Below are 19,819 nucleotides of genomic sequence, written 5' to 3'. Positions count from 1 at the left end.
CTCGTAATGTTCTTACACAACAGAGACCTTCCAGTCTCCTTTAAGATTTTCTCCAAACTCAGATACAGTAAACTGCAGAATGTTCAATTTATCTAGTTAGACTGATAGTCCAAATTTTAATTATTCTTTGATTTTAAACCTGTGCTTTCAGGTAGTCTGTGTTGCAAATTTAAATGTAAATGCTGAAACTATTTTAAAATGTATCCTATTTATTTCATAGGTACTTCAAGTGAAAGCATTCCTCAAACTGCCACACAGCCAGCCATTTCTCCACCACCAAAGCCTACCATCTCTAGAGTTGTTTCCTCAACACGTCTGGCAAACCAATCACCAAGACCATCAGGGAACACTGCAACAAAAATACCTAGCCCTGTCGTAGGGGTGAAGAGGACATCTTCCCCTCATAAAGAAGAGTCTCCCAAGAAAATAAAAACAGAAGAGGTATTTTATCCTTGGTTGTAATTGTATCCACGCATAAGAAATTAGTAGTATTGTTGCCAGCTCAGAGAGTTGGTACATGTGGTACTGCAGTGAGACATCTTGTTAAATTGTGTGTCTTTCTGCTCTGGCTGGATAACCCTTAATAAGAACATGTAAAATAAATCAGTTCTGTTAAGTGTCAGTAGGCCATCTTTATGGTGTTAGTGTTAAATGAACTTTAAGAACTTGTTTCATACATGTACTTTATGCTAATGTATTTCAAGGCACTTCACAATAAAAACAGAACCAAGGGTCAAGGATAGAAGTTAATCAAGTTGAATCAGTTGAATCTGGCCCTGCATTTTGCGATTTTTGTCAATAGTGAGTTGCAGATTTGAATTGTGATAACTTAAAAGCATACTCAGTCTTGAGTTCATTTTTTTATTACCCATTACACTGGCTTTATATGATCGGTCAAAATGTATTTAGCTTATTTCTGGAATTTGACAGAAAATAGTTCAACAAAATCTTTTAAAAAAAGATAAGCAACATTGACATAAAAGGAATTACCTAAAAAAGTTCCTAGTAAATTTTCTTCCTTAATTACTTTGTTTAAAGTTTAAATAATAAACTGAACTTTGTAATGCAACTATCACTTTTATTGACTATTATTCTTAATTGTTAAGTCAGTAGGTTAAAATGTACTTATGAATGCATGAGCAAACACACTTTTGTTGTTTCCAAAGTGTGAGAGAGACTTTCTAAATTTTTAGGAGTGCAGTTATCAAGAGTGTTAACATCCTGTTTACTGCCTATTTTAAGAATTAAGGCAGAGATTTTCAGAGAGTCTAAGGGAGTTAGCTCTGCATTTCAGTGAGATTTGGATGCCTATACCTGCTTGGGTCCTTTGAAAATCTCCGTGTAAGGAAATAAATATTTAAGGACAAAAGAAATTTAAATGTGATGATGTTGTGCAAGATTTCACTCATTTTAAAGTCTGTTTTTTTAAAACTTTGCGTGGGGCTTCAACGCTACGGCAAAGGGCACCAAATATAACTGAATAATTTAGTCAATAGAATACATTTGTATGTTAAAGGTGTTATCTGCATAAATTTGGGGTGTCCCCATTGCTTACAAGTGGCAGAGCTATGAGTGAAGTCATCCCATGCAATTGCTAATAAGTCTCTTATGCTATACCTTCGCACATGCTATATATGTGACATATTTTACAGAAAATGTTTTTCAAACATTTTATTTATTTGAGGAAGAAGTATCAACAGTAGTTTTATCTCCCTCTACCTGTTAACCAGACTGCCTTTACCATGACTCTAATTATACAGGACCTTGGGAAAGAACTTCAGAAATTGCAGGTCTTATGAGACTTTCCAGGTCTAGGAGCAAATTCTGTACCCCCATTGAAAGTGGAGAATTATACCTTTCCATTGGGGTATAGTATTCATTAGCCTCAATGACTTGGGTTAGAACTGTAAACCTCTCACTGGTCTGCAGTTGAATGATTTATCTGTACTTCACCTCGGACATTTATGTTTTATGGGGAGATTACATTGTAAAGAAGAGAAAGGAAGACCCAGGGAATTATAGACCAGTCATCGTAACTTCCATATCCAGAAAGATGAAAGAACAAATAATTAAACAATCAATTTCTAAGCACTTGGAGGATAATAGGGTGATAAGTAATAGCCAACATAGATTTGGTAAGAGAAATTAGGCTGGTTCAGCAAGATTGATTTTCTTTGATACAGTTACTGGCCTAGTGGATGGGAGGGGAAGCTGTACATGTGATACATCTTGATTTTAATAAGGCTGTTGACACAGTCCCACATGACATTCTCATAAGCAAACTAGAGAAATATGGTCTAGATCAGGGGTTCTCAAGGCTCCCCAACATTCTATAAAAACTCCACGGCCCATCTGAGCCACTATAACTGGTTTTCTGCATATAAAAGCCAGGGCCAGCATTAGGCAAGCAGGGCAATTGCCTGAGGCTCTATGCCACAGGGGCCCTCGTGAAGCTAAATTGCTCAGTCTTTGGCTTCAGTGTGTCTAACACTGGCCCTGCTTGGAGGACCCCGTGAAACCTGTTTATGGCCCCCCCAGGGGCCCCCCGGACCCGTAGTTGAGAACCACTGGTCTAGATGAAATTTCTGTAAGGTGGATACACAAGAGGAAAAACTATATTCAGAGTAGTTATCAATGGTTTGTTGTCAAACAGGGAAGGCATTTCAAGTGGTGTCTTGCAGGAGTCTGTTCTGGGTCTGGTACTATTCAATATTTTCATTAACAATTTGGAAGATGGAGTGAAGAGTACACATTTTCAGATGTCGCCAAACTGCAGAGGGGTTACAAACACTTTTGAGGATGGGATTAAAGTTCAAAAAGATATTGACAGATTGGAGACTTGGTCTGAAATCAACAAGATGAAATTCAATAAAGACGAGTGTGAAGTACTGCACTCTAGGAAGGAAAAATTAAATGCACAAATATGAAATGAGGAATAACTGGCTTGGCAGTGATACTGCAGTAAAGGGTCGGGTGATAGAGTGGATCACAAATTGCATGAGTAAACAATGTGCTAGTGCAGGGGTAGGCGACTTATGGCACGCGTGCTGAAGGCGGCACACAAGCTGATTTTCAGTGGCACTCTCACTGCCCGGGTCCTGGCCACCAGTCCAGCGGGGATCTGCATTTTAATTTAATTTTAAATGAAGCTTCTTAAACATTTAAAAAAACCTTATTTACTTTACATATAGTTTAGTTATTTATTATAGACATAGAAAGAGACCTTCTAAAAATGTATTACTGGCATGTGAAACCTTAAATTAGAGTGAATAAATGAAGACTTGGCACACCACTTCTGAAAGGTTGCCGACCCCTGTGCTAGTGCAAAAAGGGCAACTGTCATTCAGTGATGTATTAACAGGAGTGGCAGATGAAAGACATGGGAGGTAATTGTTCTGCTCTAGTTGGCACTGGTGAGGCCTGAAGTGGAGTGCTGTGTTCAGTTTTGGGCACCACAATTGAAGAAAGATGTGGACAAATCAGAGAGAGTTTAGAGAACAATAATAATGACAAGGGGTTTAGAAAGCATGACTCAGGAAGGGAATGTCTAGAGAAGGGAAGATTGAGGGGGAAACAAGTCTTCAAATAAGTAAAAAGTTTTCATGACAAGGACAGTGGTTAATTGTTCTCCTTGTCCATTGAGGGTAGGACAAAAAGTAATTGGCTTAATTTACAGCAAGAAAGAGTTAGGTGAGATATTAGGAAAAACGTTCTAGCTATAAGAATAGTTAAGGAATGGAACAGGTTGCCAAGAGAGGTTGTGGAATGTCGATAATTACAGGTTTTTAAGAGCAGGCCAGATAAACATCTGTCAGGCAGTCCTAGGTATGCATAATCCTGCCTCAGTGTAAGGGAGTGGACTAGATGTTCTTGGGAAGGGGCATGGAGACCTTGATAGTCACAGAATCCGAAATCAACAGTAGTGAAACCAGAATTGTTTGAAGCCAGAAATTTCTTAGGTCATTTGTTATACTCCAAACAATAACACACATACTAAATACATTCCACACTCTGTCCTTAAGAACACACAATTTTACCACTGGTGTTTGTAAATTCTGCTTGTGAAACTGGTTTATCTTGAGTTCCATTAAAAGTTTTCTTCTTGTCACTTTATTTTTCTGCCTATTTTAATGTACTTTACTAAAAGTTTTTGTTTTAACAGGATGAAATAAATGAAGATGCTAGTTGTCTTGATATGAGTGATCATGATAAAATGGAAACTAAGGTATATATGACTCTTACATTTTTAAACAGAGTGGAATATATTGTGTTGTCCATACAAGTTAGACTATGCATATTTCTAGCTATTGCGGTTAGTGTTGGCAGTTGGTGTTGTGCATGCTTCTTCCGTAAGGCAGTGTTCATTTAAAAGGTCCTGGGCTGCTTGCAAGCAAGTGCTGATATTGCACTAATTTTCAATTCCATTATATTCTTAATATTCCACTTTAGACTAAGTTAAATTCAAACACCTTTCAGTTATGACTGAAAACTCTGCTACTGCAATACAAATAATAACTCATTACACCACCTAGCCCTAAAACTCCCTCTTGCATTTTGTTCCATTTAATTCTGACATGACAGTACATGTTGATTTTCTTTCAGATGCCAGTGTTGCTTAGTCTAGCGGTATTAGGACTAGCTGGTTCCATGGTTCTGTGCCAACAACTGGCTGTACACAGTGTAATTTGTGACTTCAAGCTGGAATTTTAAAAATGTTTTGCATCATAAATGGAACAGACAGTATAGGTGGCATGTGTGCTTTACTTGATTTACAACCAGACTCCCATATAATCCACAGTAAACTAGTCTAAACTCTGTTTCTTGGCCCCTGCGTTCCATTGGCAATCTTATATGTCAAATCGGCGGTTCTTCAGATGCTTCATTTAAAGTGAAAAATCGAGGTCATTAATGAATTAAATAATTGGTACAGAAGACTGTTTTGATAGTAAATTGAAATTAATTTATTCTGTCCTCAAATTTTCTTTTAACATGCTGAAGATTTTTACTGACTATGTATAACTGTACCGTAAGATACCAGGCTGGATAGGGAATTATTAGAACTTTGCACAATAGTTTGGGGTTGAGGTGAAAGCATATTGGCTGGTATTACTGCTACTATGGAAACTAACATCTCTATTTTTCAGAGGTATCCCATTGAGGACGTTTCACATCTCAGAGCTATTATTTCAGCCTGTTTGCAGTATTATCTTCCAAAGTCTGCAATGTTTTACATTTGGTTCATGTTTTTAAAGTTTTCTCTTCAATGGAATAGGGCTAGAGCAAAGAATGGAATCTGCAGCAAATGCTGTGACTTTACACATTCCTATGCTTAGATATGCTAAACAGAATCTGAAAAAAATAAAATCCTTAACATTTTATTTTGAGTTGGACCAAAAAAATGTGGAGATAATTTCTTGTTTAAAGATTTCCACCCACATGGATCCAAATGTGAAAGATTCCTGGAAAAGTTGTAAGTGACAAATCAGGAACTGTGTAAATTAGGCAAGCTACAGGGCATTCTAACAGGTAACCAATGAATTTTTTGTTGTACAAAAATGTTGTGTGATGCACTGGATAGTCATATCTGCTTCTGTGTAATATGCATATGCCTGATCCTGCATTGAGATGTACACAGACAGATACTTGTACCAGTGCAGAGCCACTCTGGTTTTGGTGAAGACTGCCTGTGTGCAGCTCATTCTGGGATACATTGGGCTATATTAGAATGTTGTTTGTGTAGCTTCTAAGGGATATATACAAGCAGTTAATTTTTTTATTATTTTTTTTAAAGGAACAACTTGATGCGGAAGCAAATATTTCTTCTCAAACAGAAACTGTTCAGACAGTGGCATCTCTGCAAGCTCCTCAGGTATTGACATTAAAGAAGTGTTATATTGTGAATATTCTAATCATGATGACCTAATACTGAGATTACAGTAAATGCAAATGTTAAAAATAATGACCAGAAGAACCTCTACAGGATCTGTGCCTAGGTTTTCTCTACCCCTAGGTGACTGTGGGCGAGACTCATTATGGCTTTTTGATGTTTTCGTAGCACCAGAAGTTGATGTATCTCCTGCTCCTGCATTTGCACCACGTAGTACAGGAGATCTTTCTTCACTATAAAGTAAGGTCCTGGACCCCGGACCTTCCCCTCCACTGGTATCCTATCTATCTCAGCCACCTCTTTCCTGACGTTATCATATCTAGGGTCCTCCGCCTGGTCCTGCCTGAAAGTCTCTCTCCCGAGACTAACTTGCCCAAGCTCCCAGGGGCTGGCTTCTGCTTCTTCCAGTGTCTCGCCACCGTCATGGCTGGGGCCAGCCTCCGCTCACCTTCCGTGGTGGTAGTTTCTCCGATGGCTGCTCATGTCCATCTGCCTACTAGGGCGGTCTTCTGGCCCTGGGTCAGGATCCGGGTTCCCAAAGCTTTCGCAGCCTTCCTCTTTTTTTTGTCTTCCGGGTCTTTTGGGGGCCTGAGAATAGATCCTGAGAAATCTCAGTGAATATTGGGGGTTGACATTCCCCCAGCGATGAGTTGCTGCCATCAGGGTCTCCACCTCCCTGCAGCCTCTCCAGGGGGGAGTAAATTATCAAATCCTGGATAGTCCCTCCCAATGACTAAAGGATATGGGAGTTTAGGAACTACACCCATTCTCACCTCAATGGGGTTCCCCTGAACCTCTATCTCCACTGGGATGGTGGGATAATGGCTCGTGGCCTCATGCACACGTGTCACTGCTATGCATTTGGCTTGTAGCAGCTGGATACTTTTTACCAGCTCACCCGATATAAGGGTGATAGCACTCCCCGAGTCCACAAGCGCTGTAGTCTCTGCTCCATTTGTCTTCACCGGCCTGGTGTAGTTATGCAGGGCTAATGCAATGCCTGCAAGGTGGATAAGGGAGCACGGGACCTCCCAATCCCCCAAGTTGCATTGCATAGGCTCCTCAATGCTGGGACATTGTGCTGCTGTGTGTCCCCACTCCACACATGCATAACATCTATAATTGTTTCTAATCACTCCCCTATCACAGAGGTTAGTGGGTTTAGTCCCAGGGTTCCCCCTACTCAGGCCAATCCCTTCCTTCTTGGGTCCCCATTGGTTTTCACACACCCTCCCCACCCCCAAAAACTTAGGACTCCCCAGAGGTTTGGCTGTTCCACCTTCCGGGGTTGGAGTCGGGTGCTTGCTTCGAAAGGGGCTTTCCTTGAGTAGTCGTGTCAATTCTCTGGCTGTCATGCATCTTTCTACCAGCATGATCATCTCGTCATATATGGATGAATCGTTCTGGCCTACCCATTTGCAGAGATCTGGTGGCATCCTCGCATGTAATATCCATGACCAGGGTCTCCAAAATCTCCTCTGGGCTGCACACCTCGCGCTGTAACCACTTCCGTGCAAGGTGTATGAGGTTGACTAGTTGGGACTTCGGGGGTTTGTTCTCCTGGTACGTCCACTCAATGAACCTCTGGGCCCATACTGCTGCTGTCACTTCTGATCGTGCTAGGATCTCTGCCTTCAGCCGGGTATAGTCAGTGGCATCCGTGGCAGGCAAATCAAAGTAGGCCTTCTGGGCCTCTCTGCACAAAAAAGAGACGAGATTGCTGGCCCACTGGGGCCACGTCTCACACTGAGCAGTCCTTTCGAATGAGAGGAGATATGCTTCTATGTCATATGGGGAGGAATAGCTCAGTGGTTTGAGCATTGGTCTGCTAAACCCAGGGGTGTGAGTTCAATCCTTGAGGGGGCTATTTAGGGAACTGGGGTAAAAATCTGTCTGGGGATTGGTCCTGCTTTTAGCAGGGGGGTTAGACTAGATCAGGGGTCGGCAACCTTTCAGAAGTGGTGTGCCAAGTCTTCATTTATTCACTCTAAGGTTTCGCGTGCCAGTCATACATTTTAACATTTTTAGAAGGTCTCTTTCTATAAGTCTGTAATATATAACTAAGCTATTGTTGTACGTAGAGTAAATAAGGTTTTTAAAATGTTTAAGAAGCTTCATTTAAAATTAAATTAAAATGCAGAGCCCCCCGAACCGGTGGCCAGGACCCGGGCCGTGTGAGTGCCACTGAAAATGAGCTTGTGTGCCGCCTTTGGCACGCATGCCAGAGGTTGCCTACCCCTGGACTAGATGATCTCCTGAGGTCCCTTTCAACCCTGATATTCTATGATCTATGATCTTCTATGATCTATGTCAGCAAAGAAATATATAATGGAACATTTTCATATAGATATCTGTATAGCAGGTTGCTTGTGCTTACTTCACAACATTCACATCTTACATATGTATTTTATTTCTTAGTGCCTGTGTTGCTAGTTAGAAAAGCTGGACTGACTCTTGTCTTTTCTCAGTTGTGCCCTTAATATTTATTTGACAGAACAACATTTAAAGTATGGCTCACTTTTTTTCTTTGTTCTTCCCTTTATGATGTAATCTAAGAGGGGGAGGACTTCTAACAAGTCACTTAAATAATTCCTATTCAGAGACAGCTGCTCTCAAATATATGTTAAATAGAGAACTTCACATATTATACTACCTGCATGTTGCTTCTCAGTAGATACCCTGAAAAGAATGAGTCTTCAACTATACAGCTATCTAGCAACATAATTAAGTTTTTTTTCCTTTGAAATTCCATATTATTTGTAACATTTCTAAAACAAGGCTTAGTCTACACTGGGGTTTTAATGCACTATTAGTACTCCATTAATGTAGCTGCACCATTGCAAACCTCTTGTAGACACGTACTTGTTTAAATAGCTGCACTGCTGCATAGGTCACTTAACTTGATTTGAAATGAGGTAAGCAGTAAACAAATTATGTAGGTGCCAAGATGGTTTATGACAAACTAGGTTTCATGTATTGTATATGCTCAGCAAAAAAGATAAAATAGTTTGCTTCACAGAAATCAGCATCTTTATAGCTCACTTAGTAACAAATATTGAAATAAACAAAAGTTTTCAGTTGTCCAAGACCTATGTTCTTTATTAAGTTTCCCTAGTTCTGACATCCCAGAAAATGATTTGTTGCAATCATGGCAGAGATGCAGTTTGGATGTTGCAATATTCTGGTGGGCTTTATCTAGGTCTATAGTGGGCAACCTGCGGCCCATCAGGGTAATCTGCTGGCGGGCCGCGAGACAGTTTGTTCACGTTGACCATCCGCAGGCACGGCTGTCCATAGCATCCAGTGGCCGTGGTTCGCGGCCAATGAGACCTGCAGGAAGTGGCATGAGCCGCAGGCACAAGCTGGCCGCAGCTTCCCGCATCTCCCATTGGCCGGGAATGGCAAACCGCGGCCACTGGGAGCTGTGGGCGGCTGCGTCTGTGGATGATCAATGTGAACAAACTGTCTCGCGGCCCACCAGCAGATTACCCTGACGGGCCATGGGTCCCACCACGGATCTAGGTCTTGCTGCATCTGTCACCATATTTCCCAGTTTTATCTGCTTTGCACAGAGTAAGTCATAGAAGCGTGCTCCTGCTTATTCCTGACAATTCAAACGCTCTAGAAAGTTTGGCTAACATGAGCCAGAAAATAGGAGTAAACTGAGGGAAAAGCACAAGAAAATGTTTCAAGTGAATAAAGATACAACAGCTATTGTGTACTGTCTGAGCTCTGCTTCTGTTATACTCACTGCCGTATCTATCACTATTACCTCAGTTCATTTATAGGGGAAGGTCAGTAAACACAGTAGTCATCGTACCGTGCACCGTTTTTCCCTGTGCACAGAAAAACTTGTGTGAATTTTGACCATCCGTACATATAAGAGAAACTTTCCTAATAAACTCTGAAAAGCAGTACAAAATAATTTGAGCACCATGATGTCTAAAGTGATATGATCAGGAGAGGGGCAACTAAAAATTATTTTAAATAAAAATTTGACAATTAAGTATAGACAATACAGGGTTTCTTAAGCATATTGGTAAATTATATCCTTTTTGTTCATAATAAATCTTTGGATTCCTGTGTTCTTTGTTTTGCTCCCTTGTTTTGTTTTATACTAATGAGTCGTGCTGCATTAGTTTTAACTTTCTTTAATATTTTTTAAAAAAAAATTCCACAAATGAGGAGAAGCCAGCTTAGTTCATCTTTTTCTTTGAGTCCAGTTTTGAGCGTTATAAATTTTCTTAATGCCATCAAACAGTATTATACTATTTGCTGTTCTTTAATATGGAAAGCCTAACTGATGTTAGGCAGTGGTTGGCAGTGCAAATTTTTTAAATATAGACACAATATAATCAATTCAAATTTTTAGATGTAAACAGTATTTAAATTCTTACTCGCAGTTTGAGCATTGATTTTTCAAGTGTGCGGTTTAGTTTGGTTTCATGAACAAACTACAAAATCCTGTAACTTTATCAGTATCAGCAGTGTAGAATCCTATTTATGAAATAGGAAATTATGATAAATAGGTTCCAGTTGTACTTCGTTGTGCCTCCACAAGGGGGGAATCTCAGATATCAAATAGTTTAAAGTCATCCTAAAGAAGAAGAAAAATTCAGATAGCATTTGTAGGACTCGTGCAATAAACCTATGTGTGGGAGTTTTTCAAGTATGTTGTTGTTGAGCTCTATTTTTCCTATTTCATCAACTTGTAGAAAACTAAATGCATGCTATGAGAGGGACTATTATAAACATTCTTTCCTTAACTATCACATTTTCTGTTGGCTAATAAAAGTTGTAATTAACACTATTTTTGGTATATATCTCTGAATACCCTATCAAAATATATTACAACATAAACCTTTAAAACCTGGTGCTCAGATATTTGCTTCCTGTTAAACTAATATTTTTGGAGAATTAAAATACATGTAACATTTTTCCTTTTTCCTCTTTCATGTCAGAAAACACCCAGTACAGACCTTTCAGATATCCCTGCTCTCCCTGCAAATCCTATTCCTGTTATCAAGAATTCAATAAAACTGAGATTGAATCGGTAAAAACAACCTCAGGGGTCCATAAACAATATCTGCCAACTCAACCTGTTGTCTTCTAATGCTAAAAAAGGAGAACAGAGGGTGCAAGACTAGAACATGACTGCAAATGGATTTAGGTATATTTTGTGCACTTCCCTGACTGGGCTGTAATCACCACCTCTTTGGAAGTCCAGGTTAGTATGTGAAGCCAGGAGTACTTTTAATGTGTTAGCAACAGTTGCATTAAATATTTCGAAGGATTACTGCCTTTAAAAACAAACATGAACACTATTTGTAGCCATAATTGACATTCTGATTGGATTTATGTTTGATGCATTGTTTGAAAATTTTGAGCTAAAACTGGCATAAGAATCCCTTAAATGCACTTTTATGTACCTTTTTTATTGGAGTATGACTAATTTTAGATATTCAACTGATATTCTTTCATTTTTATTGAAGAGATTCTTCAGTACTAGTAATCTGCGAATTGGATAACATTCTGTGATATACTGTACATTGAAGACAAAGTGTACGGTATATCTAGTTAAATTACCATCAAGCAGCAGTAAACCTTTAAAATAAAATGTCAAATCTTGAGGTTATATGACATATGTTGAGAAAATAATTGGGAAGCATTTGGTATTTGATGGGACATGATTAAGATGTGATCTATTTTTATTTATAGGATTATTTTATGGTGCATACAGATCAGCGATCAAACAGCAAATACACTTTCCTTTGACCTAATCAAACTCCTTACTCCCTTGCTGATCCCCTTGCCATATTTCTTGGAAAAAGCTTTTGTGTTTAATGTTTTTTGCAGCTTGTATGCACAAAATAGGACAAAGGTCAAAAACAATTTTTTTTGTTTGTTTTTTAATAACCTAAACTCATGATATTAGATAAACCCAGTACTTTGGGGCCCAAAGGCACAAACACCAAATTTTGTCCCATGGCTAAAACTTCAGAGTGAATAAACTGTGCCTGTGAAGCATAACACCTGTCTTGATGGCCTTTTGACCACTAAATATAAGATAATTTTTGTACACTCCATAAAAGTCCTGTCTTCATTAAAACATTTCAAATTTTAAATATAAAGGCAAAAAAAATTCCCCAACGATTTTAATCTTTTTTTATTTCTAGATGGCTTATCAAAAATAGTAGTTTTACATACTGAACAACACTGAATTTTTAACAATCATATTTCTAGAAAGCACTTGACATCTAGCAAGCTCTCTTTACTCCTCCTACTTTTTGTTCTGTAGTCCTAGCAAAAAAGGATTAGCAGCAAATCTTTTCTTTAAAAGAACTGAATCTCTCATGATTAAGCAGCAGAACATCAGTGTTTAGGAAACATGAGGGATGTTGGTGATAATACCAGATGTAGATAACAAACTTTGTTATTATTACTTAGTCTGAAATAACTGGGATGGTAAAAATCATCCTTCCCATACTTTCTGATTAGCATGTTTTATGAATTCCTCCTCCCATTGTGCTCCATCCTATTACATGTGCTTCTTTCATGTTAAAATTAAATTACTTACACTCTCTCCCCATATCCTTCTAAATTAATTTTCCAAAGACAGAGTGTAGCTTACTTTTTTTTCTTAGGCTGTGCAGTAACTGAGGTTTTTCTTTTTTGCCATTTGTCTAAGATGTCTAGTATACAATATTTCTCTTTCCCTTGCCCTGTGCAGCCTGCTGTCATCCACCTCGAAAAAGGTTATACTAACAATTGAAGTGTACAAGGTGTCTGTGTATTTTGTGTAGTTATGGAGTTTAGATCGAAATTGCCAGGCACAAATTTAGTTTTGTCATTTTGTTTACACATTGGGAAATCTTTTTTTCATTTTATTAAACATTTCATGTAACTGCACCCAAGTTTTGCCAAGCTGGGAACTTGGAATCTTTCTGTATAGTGACTTTTTAATTCTAGTTTTCATAACCTGGAGATCAGACTGTTGCTTTCGCATGATGTACGTAGTGTCTCATGACTGGAGTTTGCTTTGTTTTATAGTATCTGTACTCCTTGTATTTTTCAAGAGCTATTTTGTAAACAGATGATGTATTTCTCCATTGAAAACACAATAAAAAACAGCACAATCCCACATTTGCCTGACTTTTCTTCAAATGTCCAAAATTGCTTTTCCTGTTTGTTTTTATTCCAGACTTGTCAATTAAATTACTTAATTGTTTCTGCTGATATAGAATGTAATGCTGCCTGATAAGAACAATGCACTTTTAAATGGTCTGGATTTAAAAAATGGCATTTAGCAGCATGCTAAATTTTAGTCTGTTTTTAGAAGAAAAATGTAAATTGCTATTTTGTTGTCACTTTGTTTTAAAAAGAACAAATCAATTTGAATAGCAGCCCGTACTTGTTCCCTGACTTGGGTGCCTGCCTCAAAATCTTAAAGACTGGGGTAGGCAAAACTAGAAAAATAGCATATATAATCAGTTTATGTAGACTATTATTTTTTTTTAAAAACTTGATCTAACTTTTTATCCTCTAAGGCAGTAGTGGGCAACCTGCAGCCCACTAGCCACATGCGGCCCATCAGGGTAATCTGATTGCAGGCCGCAAGACATTTTACTGACGACCATCCACAGGCATGCCCCCCCGCAGCTCCCAGTGGCTGCGGTTCGCTGTTCCTGGCCAATGAGAGCTACAGGAAGCACTGGCCAGCACGCTGATGGGCCCCAGGTTGCCCATCACTGCTCTAAGGTAAAAATATTAATTGAAACAGTTATGGTGTACTCTGTAAAATGCACCAGGCTTCTTGTCTTGGAAGCAGTTCATTATAGGATCAGCAGATGGCACTGTTTCTCTTGTTTTTCTTCCACTGACTCCAGCATGCACTGAAACTACAAATTCAAAAGGTGCCAGTAGCTGTGCATCACTTGATTGATCTTATTAGCTTGCGGGCCCAATCCAGCAAACATTTAGAAATGTGACCTAAAATTGACTTAAATTTGTACTGTTACTACTGTACTTTTAATAAAAATAGCTCCTAATTTCCACAACTAGGTCGCTTTGGGTATGTTAGTTTGAGTTAGGCTTCACTGAACTAGTGATTGTTGGCTAAGATTTTGCTTTTATATTGTGGATCAGTGAGTGCTCTAGACCTCTATTTTACACTCTTTTTCTTATTACACCTTTTGCTCCTCCAAGAGCTGCATAGCATTGCCTCTGGTGGTAAGTGAGCAGTAGCTTTAAGTAGTAATTGGAATATAAAAAGAAAATCACTAAATGTACCCTGAAAAATCTAACTGTTCTTATGCTTCATTTCAAGTGCTATGTTTAAATAATAATAAAAAAAAGGCTGAACAGTTCTACAGCTGAAATAACAAAACAATCTTGCAAGAGAGAGTACACTGGACTTGACATCACTTTAAGCCAAAAGCTAAACTTGTCCATTCTCTCTCATCCCAACTAAATTTAACAGTGAAAGGAAAATAGCTTTTTGGTATGTAAATATTTGTTCCTTTAGTTTATTTTCTTCCATTTACATTCTTGGAAAATATGCGACTACTTATAAAAGAATTCTCATATGTTCAAATGGTCACTACAGCTTACTCATTTTAATTCCTTGGAGTTGTCCACCTGAAAAGCAGCTGTAGTGTTTTACATCTTGTGACCATTACTATAGGTGAATAAACAATTGATTGGAAATCACGGAATTAAGTAAATCTGCACTTCTACACTCTTCCATAAAAATAATAAAGAATATGCCCTGTAGGTGCATGTTTTCAAAGATCCCAATGTTCATGCTATAGAACATAGCAGTAATAGCCATTTTTTATTTAGTTTACTTTAATCATCTTTAACTATTTTTTAATTGTTCACTAGAAACAAAGCATGGATTTGTTTTTGGAGGCAGATGCAATTTCATATGTGTACAAAGGTCAAACTAATATGTGAAATATTGAAACATCAAACATCTGCCAATGTCATCACCAAAAAAAGTTAACTTTGATATCAAACTTCAGAGAGCATGCATTATTATTTAAAAAATAATACAGTGAACTACTGCTGGATGTCCCCTCTGTTTATTTGGATATTTAAACTTTTTTTTAATAAAGTTTAGTCATATTCTGTTTTCACTATATTCTATAATGCAGTTTTTTGGGCCGGGGTAGGAGTTTCACATCTAGAGAATTGGGTCAAGTCACATTCACTAAAATTATTCCACTTGTCTGTGTATACATAAGTCTAGTATTGTAGTCAAATGTTTCTAATTCATCTAAGTGCAAGTAAGAAGCTCCTACATGTGTTTTAATGAAAAACTAACAAAACAAGCTTTAAAGATATTGAATGAGAAAACTAATTCAAATAAAACCACCTCTTGATGGATGGAAAAACTGTGCTTAATGGTATATGCAGATATTCTCAAACTCAGTGTTCCAGTAAATTACTGTTTTAAATAAGAATTTGTACCCAGATGAGACTTTCAGCTGTAATGGAAAAGAATAATAAAGCAAATGCTATTAATGCATGATGGTAAAAATTCAGACTTAGTTGGCTAAGTAAGCTGAATCTTTCTTTTTTTTTTTTTAAACAGAGAAAAATAGCCAGTACTTTTAAACAGCCCCATAATTCCAGTGACCTATACAGACACTGGGCATCTCACAAGCTAGCATATCTTACTTGCCTCTTGCCTCTAATTTGTATGTTTTATTTACAAGCTAGCAATTCTCATTTTATGAATACATTTTACTTTTGTCCTTTTAAAAATAAATTTTCCTGATAAGGCTACTCTGGGTCACATTTTATGTAGTTTAAAAAAAATCTTCAATTGTTTTAATTGATACATAGATTTATTAGAGTTCACTGAAAACAAATTATCTTCATATTATGGTATAAGTTTGCTTCTATAGTAATAATATGCAGTCCTAAGGCATTTAAAACATAAAATACTTTCTTTGCATGAATGGTGAATTATTAAAGTTGAAAGGTATATTAGATCATGTAGCCCTGACTAATATGACAGTTCAATTTGAGCTGCAAAATGAAATCAATTGAGGGAAGTTTCTGGAGTTTGAAGTTGAGGAATATTCTTTAATTGATTTTTTTTTTCAAAATCAGTCAATTTTAGATTGCTTCTAAATTAAGACCTTCGGCATGATAAAATGTGTATTTTTAATACAATTAAACAAAAGCAGTTTTTTATGGATTCAGTTTCTTCTGCTTCAAATACCCTCTTTACAAACTTGCACACTGCATGGTGCCTGGTACTCTTTACCTTCCAGAAATATGGCATGAGCATTGGTCCTTGTTTATGTTCTCTGTCTGCAATGGAGCTGTTAATAAAGAGATTGATGATAAAGTTGTTGAAAAGAGACAGTTAGATGGGACTGCTGCTCATGAGTGACAGAGGGCATGCTCTACCTTCAGAGGCAAGAATGCTGCCCCCAGCAGAGAGCCGGCCATTCCTGGACACTGTGCCAAGACTGTTAGGTGCATGAGGAGAGAAGAATCTTCAGCTTTACTACAGGATTTCTATCAAGCTTTTAACTTTCTGGCATCCATTTTAATTTGGGCTATTTTTCACACACTGGTTTTGATTAGTTTCATGGCATAAGAGAAAGTTCAGTTTGAAATATGACACACATGCCATTCTAAATGTACAATCCTGAAATATTTTTGAGGTTGCTCTGTTAGGACTTTAAGAATTTTCCATTTTGGTCCTGTTCAATGAAGTAAAACTCTGTTCCCTTGTTAAGGCTAAAGCTAACTTTTATGGAAAAATGCATTATTCATGTACTCAATCTAGATATTAGCTTCCTTAGGAATCTCCCTGCCGAGATGTGTCATAAGCTTGATTCAACTCGATGACATGGTTGGAATAAGAGTGGCCTAGAATGATGGATGGATGTGCTCAGTGTCTTAGCCACAGTTTATTGTGAATAATTTTAATCCATCACAATATGAGAATGGCAAGACTGATATAACATTTGTAGTTTGTCCATGTTTGTGCAGCCTTATGTATGTGTACTAATGGTATTTCTAGCTGTTCTTAATCTTCACTCTGAGGAGGGCACAGGCTTTGTGTTTATTCTTGATCAAATTATTCTGACTACTAGAAGTAGTGTGTCTGCTGGGAACATTTTTACAGTATATATTGTAACCATCTGAGGAGAAATCTACTTTCCTTATTTTCAGGAATAATTAGTCTGGGGTTATTATACCCACTTCCAATCTTATTTAGTGTGTTGTCTTTTTTGTTTGCAGGAGGGAGCGTCTTTATATTCTTCTGGTTTTTGTGCCAACCCACTTTGTGCAGTGGAAACTCATTCTTTGAGACAGAATGGCACAGATAACATAAGACAGAAGTATTCTAATGTTATCCTAACAGGAGAGCCTAGCCCTGACTTGGAAAATGTACATTATGATCACACAAAGGGGGCAAAGATTTAGTAGTCTGCTTTAATTAAAAAAAAAATCTGTAAATTCCTACTAAACATGCCCAGAAGTGATTTTTTCCAATTGCATCTTTGTACACTTCTTCCTAACCCACTAACGGTTACAATTTCTACAAAGGGACTGTGTGCATGTAAAGTTTGAAGCATGTACTTTTTTTGATTTATAGGCTGGCAAAAAAAGAATTTACGTTTTTCTCTTTAATCATCAGAAAAATCCTAATTAACGCCTTTTTGCAATAGCTCAATATGACTGAAAGGATTTTGCTCTTAAGTTTCCGTATTTTACATCTTGGCTAGGATCAATCATGTGAAATCTTAGCTCCAAGAGAACATTTCAGAAATCTTTGAGCATGTGAAAACAGGTTTGAGTCCCAAGAATCTCAGCTTACTTACTGAGGTTCTACCAATCACCTGCTATAAGACTAAAGAAACCCAAGAAAATTTTTCTATTGTGGCTATATGATTCTCATTTCTACACTTATCCTTCCTTTGGAGATCTGGGATCTGCATTGTATTCTCCAGTGATGTTGCCCCTAAAATCTATCTAGCCAGAAGTGCACCAGATGTTCTCCCTTTTGCAGATAAAGTCTAAACAGCAAGTTTGGGCTTCTCACCATTGGTTGCTTTTTGAGCAGTGAGAATACTTTGAATTGATTACTGTGGGGTGTATTTAAAAAAAAATAATGAAGCATGAAATTCACAGTTTGAGTCTTTACAGCCACAGCACAAAGTTGCTTTTACTGTCTGGCCCAACAATCATTAAAAGATTAACATAAAATTGAGGATTTTTTTTCTTGAAAATAAGTTTCTAGTTTGGGGTTATTTACGTAAAGCGGGGAATTTATTTACTTATTTGTTTATAACTTTTATGTTTGTGTGTGTTAATTTAGGTTCTGTCACATTGTTTCATTTAGTCATACATATAGTAGGTGCTAAAACTTTGAATCTGGACTCAAACCTCTTGATGTCCAAATATGGGTAATTTTTAATTTCTATAATTTATATTGATACATTTTGTTAAGTGTTTAATTTTATCTATGGGACAGTCAACTAATTGTCAGTATTTTAGCAAAAATTCTATACATTCCTCAGCTGCATCAGCTTTTCTTTGCACAGTGTAAGGCCTTTCCTCTTATGCAGTGTGGTCTATAGAAATGTGTGTAGTCTCTTCAGAAGTAGCTGATTTTTCAAATTCTGTGTGAATAAAAGTTACATTTTTGTTTCAAGGTTCAAAATACGTTGGATGCCATGCCATGCCATGCCTTACATCTGGGGGAAAAAATGACTTTAAATGTATGGGTACTATAAAAATTTAAACATTTCTTTGGATTCCCTACTTTCACTGGAAGCAGCATTTTCTAATGATCCGTGCACAATACTGAGTCAGGAGATGGAGGGGTGGGGGGAATCTAGTCCAGAGATGGGCATGAACATATAAGCTTGACTGGGTCACTTGATCTTTCCTCAGTTTCTCCATCAGTAAAATGAGAATGTTTCAGACCTTCCTCACAGGAATGTTGAGGTCTAATATTTGTGAAGTATTTTGAGAATCTTCATAAGGAAGATGCTGTAAAATTATTATTTGAACCCTACTGTATATGTAATACACACCAGTAGGGGCTCTGTAGTCTTAGATTTACCTGGTTTTGTATCTGTAAATTCAGATGTGTGGCATCTGATATATGAATAATAGGTACATCCTCCCAGAGAAGATAAAAACTGAGATTGGCCAATTCAGTACTGCTTTACCTTGGTGTTTATTAAATCACAGCTCAGCCATATCTCATGGTGGTTTTCTCCTTTCAGGTGAGATCTTGAAGTTAAACTAGAGTTCTTTAGATAGATAACACTAGTTAATTTTTGTTACCACTATAGTCAGTTACCACCTGAACTGTTTAGTCTGATGTTGTATTCCTTCCTTTTGCGTATCTGTAATCTTAAATTTCAGCCTTACTTACTGAGGGTGCTACTGTAATAAAATAATATAGATCTTATCAAGTTAACTATGGCTGGTTTCCCTGTTTAAATCACATTTTTATATTGTGAAACCACATCTAAGAGCAGGTTTTTCCTCATGTTTTCATCAGTGTATAAAAACGTGGGTTTTTTGGCATGGTACAGTACACTAATTGTACTTCTCAGAATTAATTTGGAGTATACCACTATCATGCTTCTAACAAAACAGAGCAGGTGTTGTAGACATATTATATGGTGAGACATACAGTTTTCAGTGTACTGGAGGCAGGGCTTTCTGCTGTATTCCAGATAGTGAACCCACTCTTCCAGCTCCATGAACATCCAGATGGATCTATGATTTCCTTTTTGGTGATGCTTTGTTAAGTTTTTGGTCTGACCTTACAGGGATGGTTGGGGAATTTTTTTTATGCCACACTGTATTAGGACAAGTTTCTATTTACAAGGTATACTCTGTAAACTGAAAGAGGATGGTGGAGGGCTGAAGGGAGTAGAATGTTGT

The 19,819-nt window shown here is 37.6% G+C and overlaps 1 protein-coding gene across 2 annotated transcripts in view; it reads left to right on the top strand.

Annotated features, from left to right (window-relative positions):
- The window catches only part of PAPOLA (poly(A) polymerase alpha), an 85,051-nt gene extending 72,023 nt beyond the window's left edge, over positions 1-13,028 (top strand). For both annotated transcript variants that reach the window (XM_039535221.1, XM_039535220.1), the window contains exons 19-22: positions 221-441; positions 4,163-4,225; positions 5,792-5,869; positions 10,849-13,028. In XM_039535221.1, coding sequence (XP_039391155.1) covers positions 221-441; positions 4,163-4,225; positions 5,792-5,869; positions 10,849-10,944 — 458 coding nt within the window. In that variant the 3' untranslated portion in view covers positions 10,945-13,028. The remainder of the gene's footprint in view (positions 1-220; positions 442-4,162; positions 4,226-5,791; positions 5,870-10,848) is intronic.
- Positions 13,029-19,819: the final 6,791 nt, after the last annotated feature.

The sequence above is a fragment of the Mauremys reevesii genome, linkage group 4, assembly GCF_016161935.1.
Source record: "Mauremys reevesii isolate NIE-2019 linkage group 4, ASM1616193v1, whole genome shotgun sequence".
Classification (NCBI taxonomy): domain Eukaryota; kingdom Metazoa; phylum Chordata; order Testudines; family Geoemydidae; genus Mauremys; species Mauremys reevesii.
The sequence above is the reverse complement of the archived record's forward strand: the minus strand, read 5'-3'. Positions and strand labels throughout refer to the sequence as shown.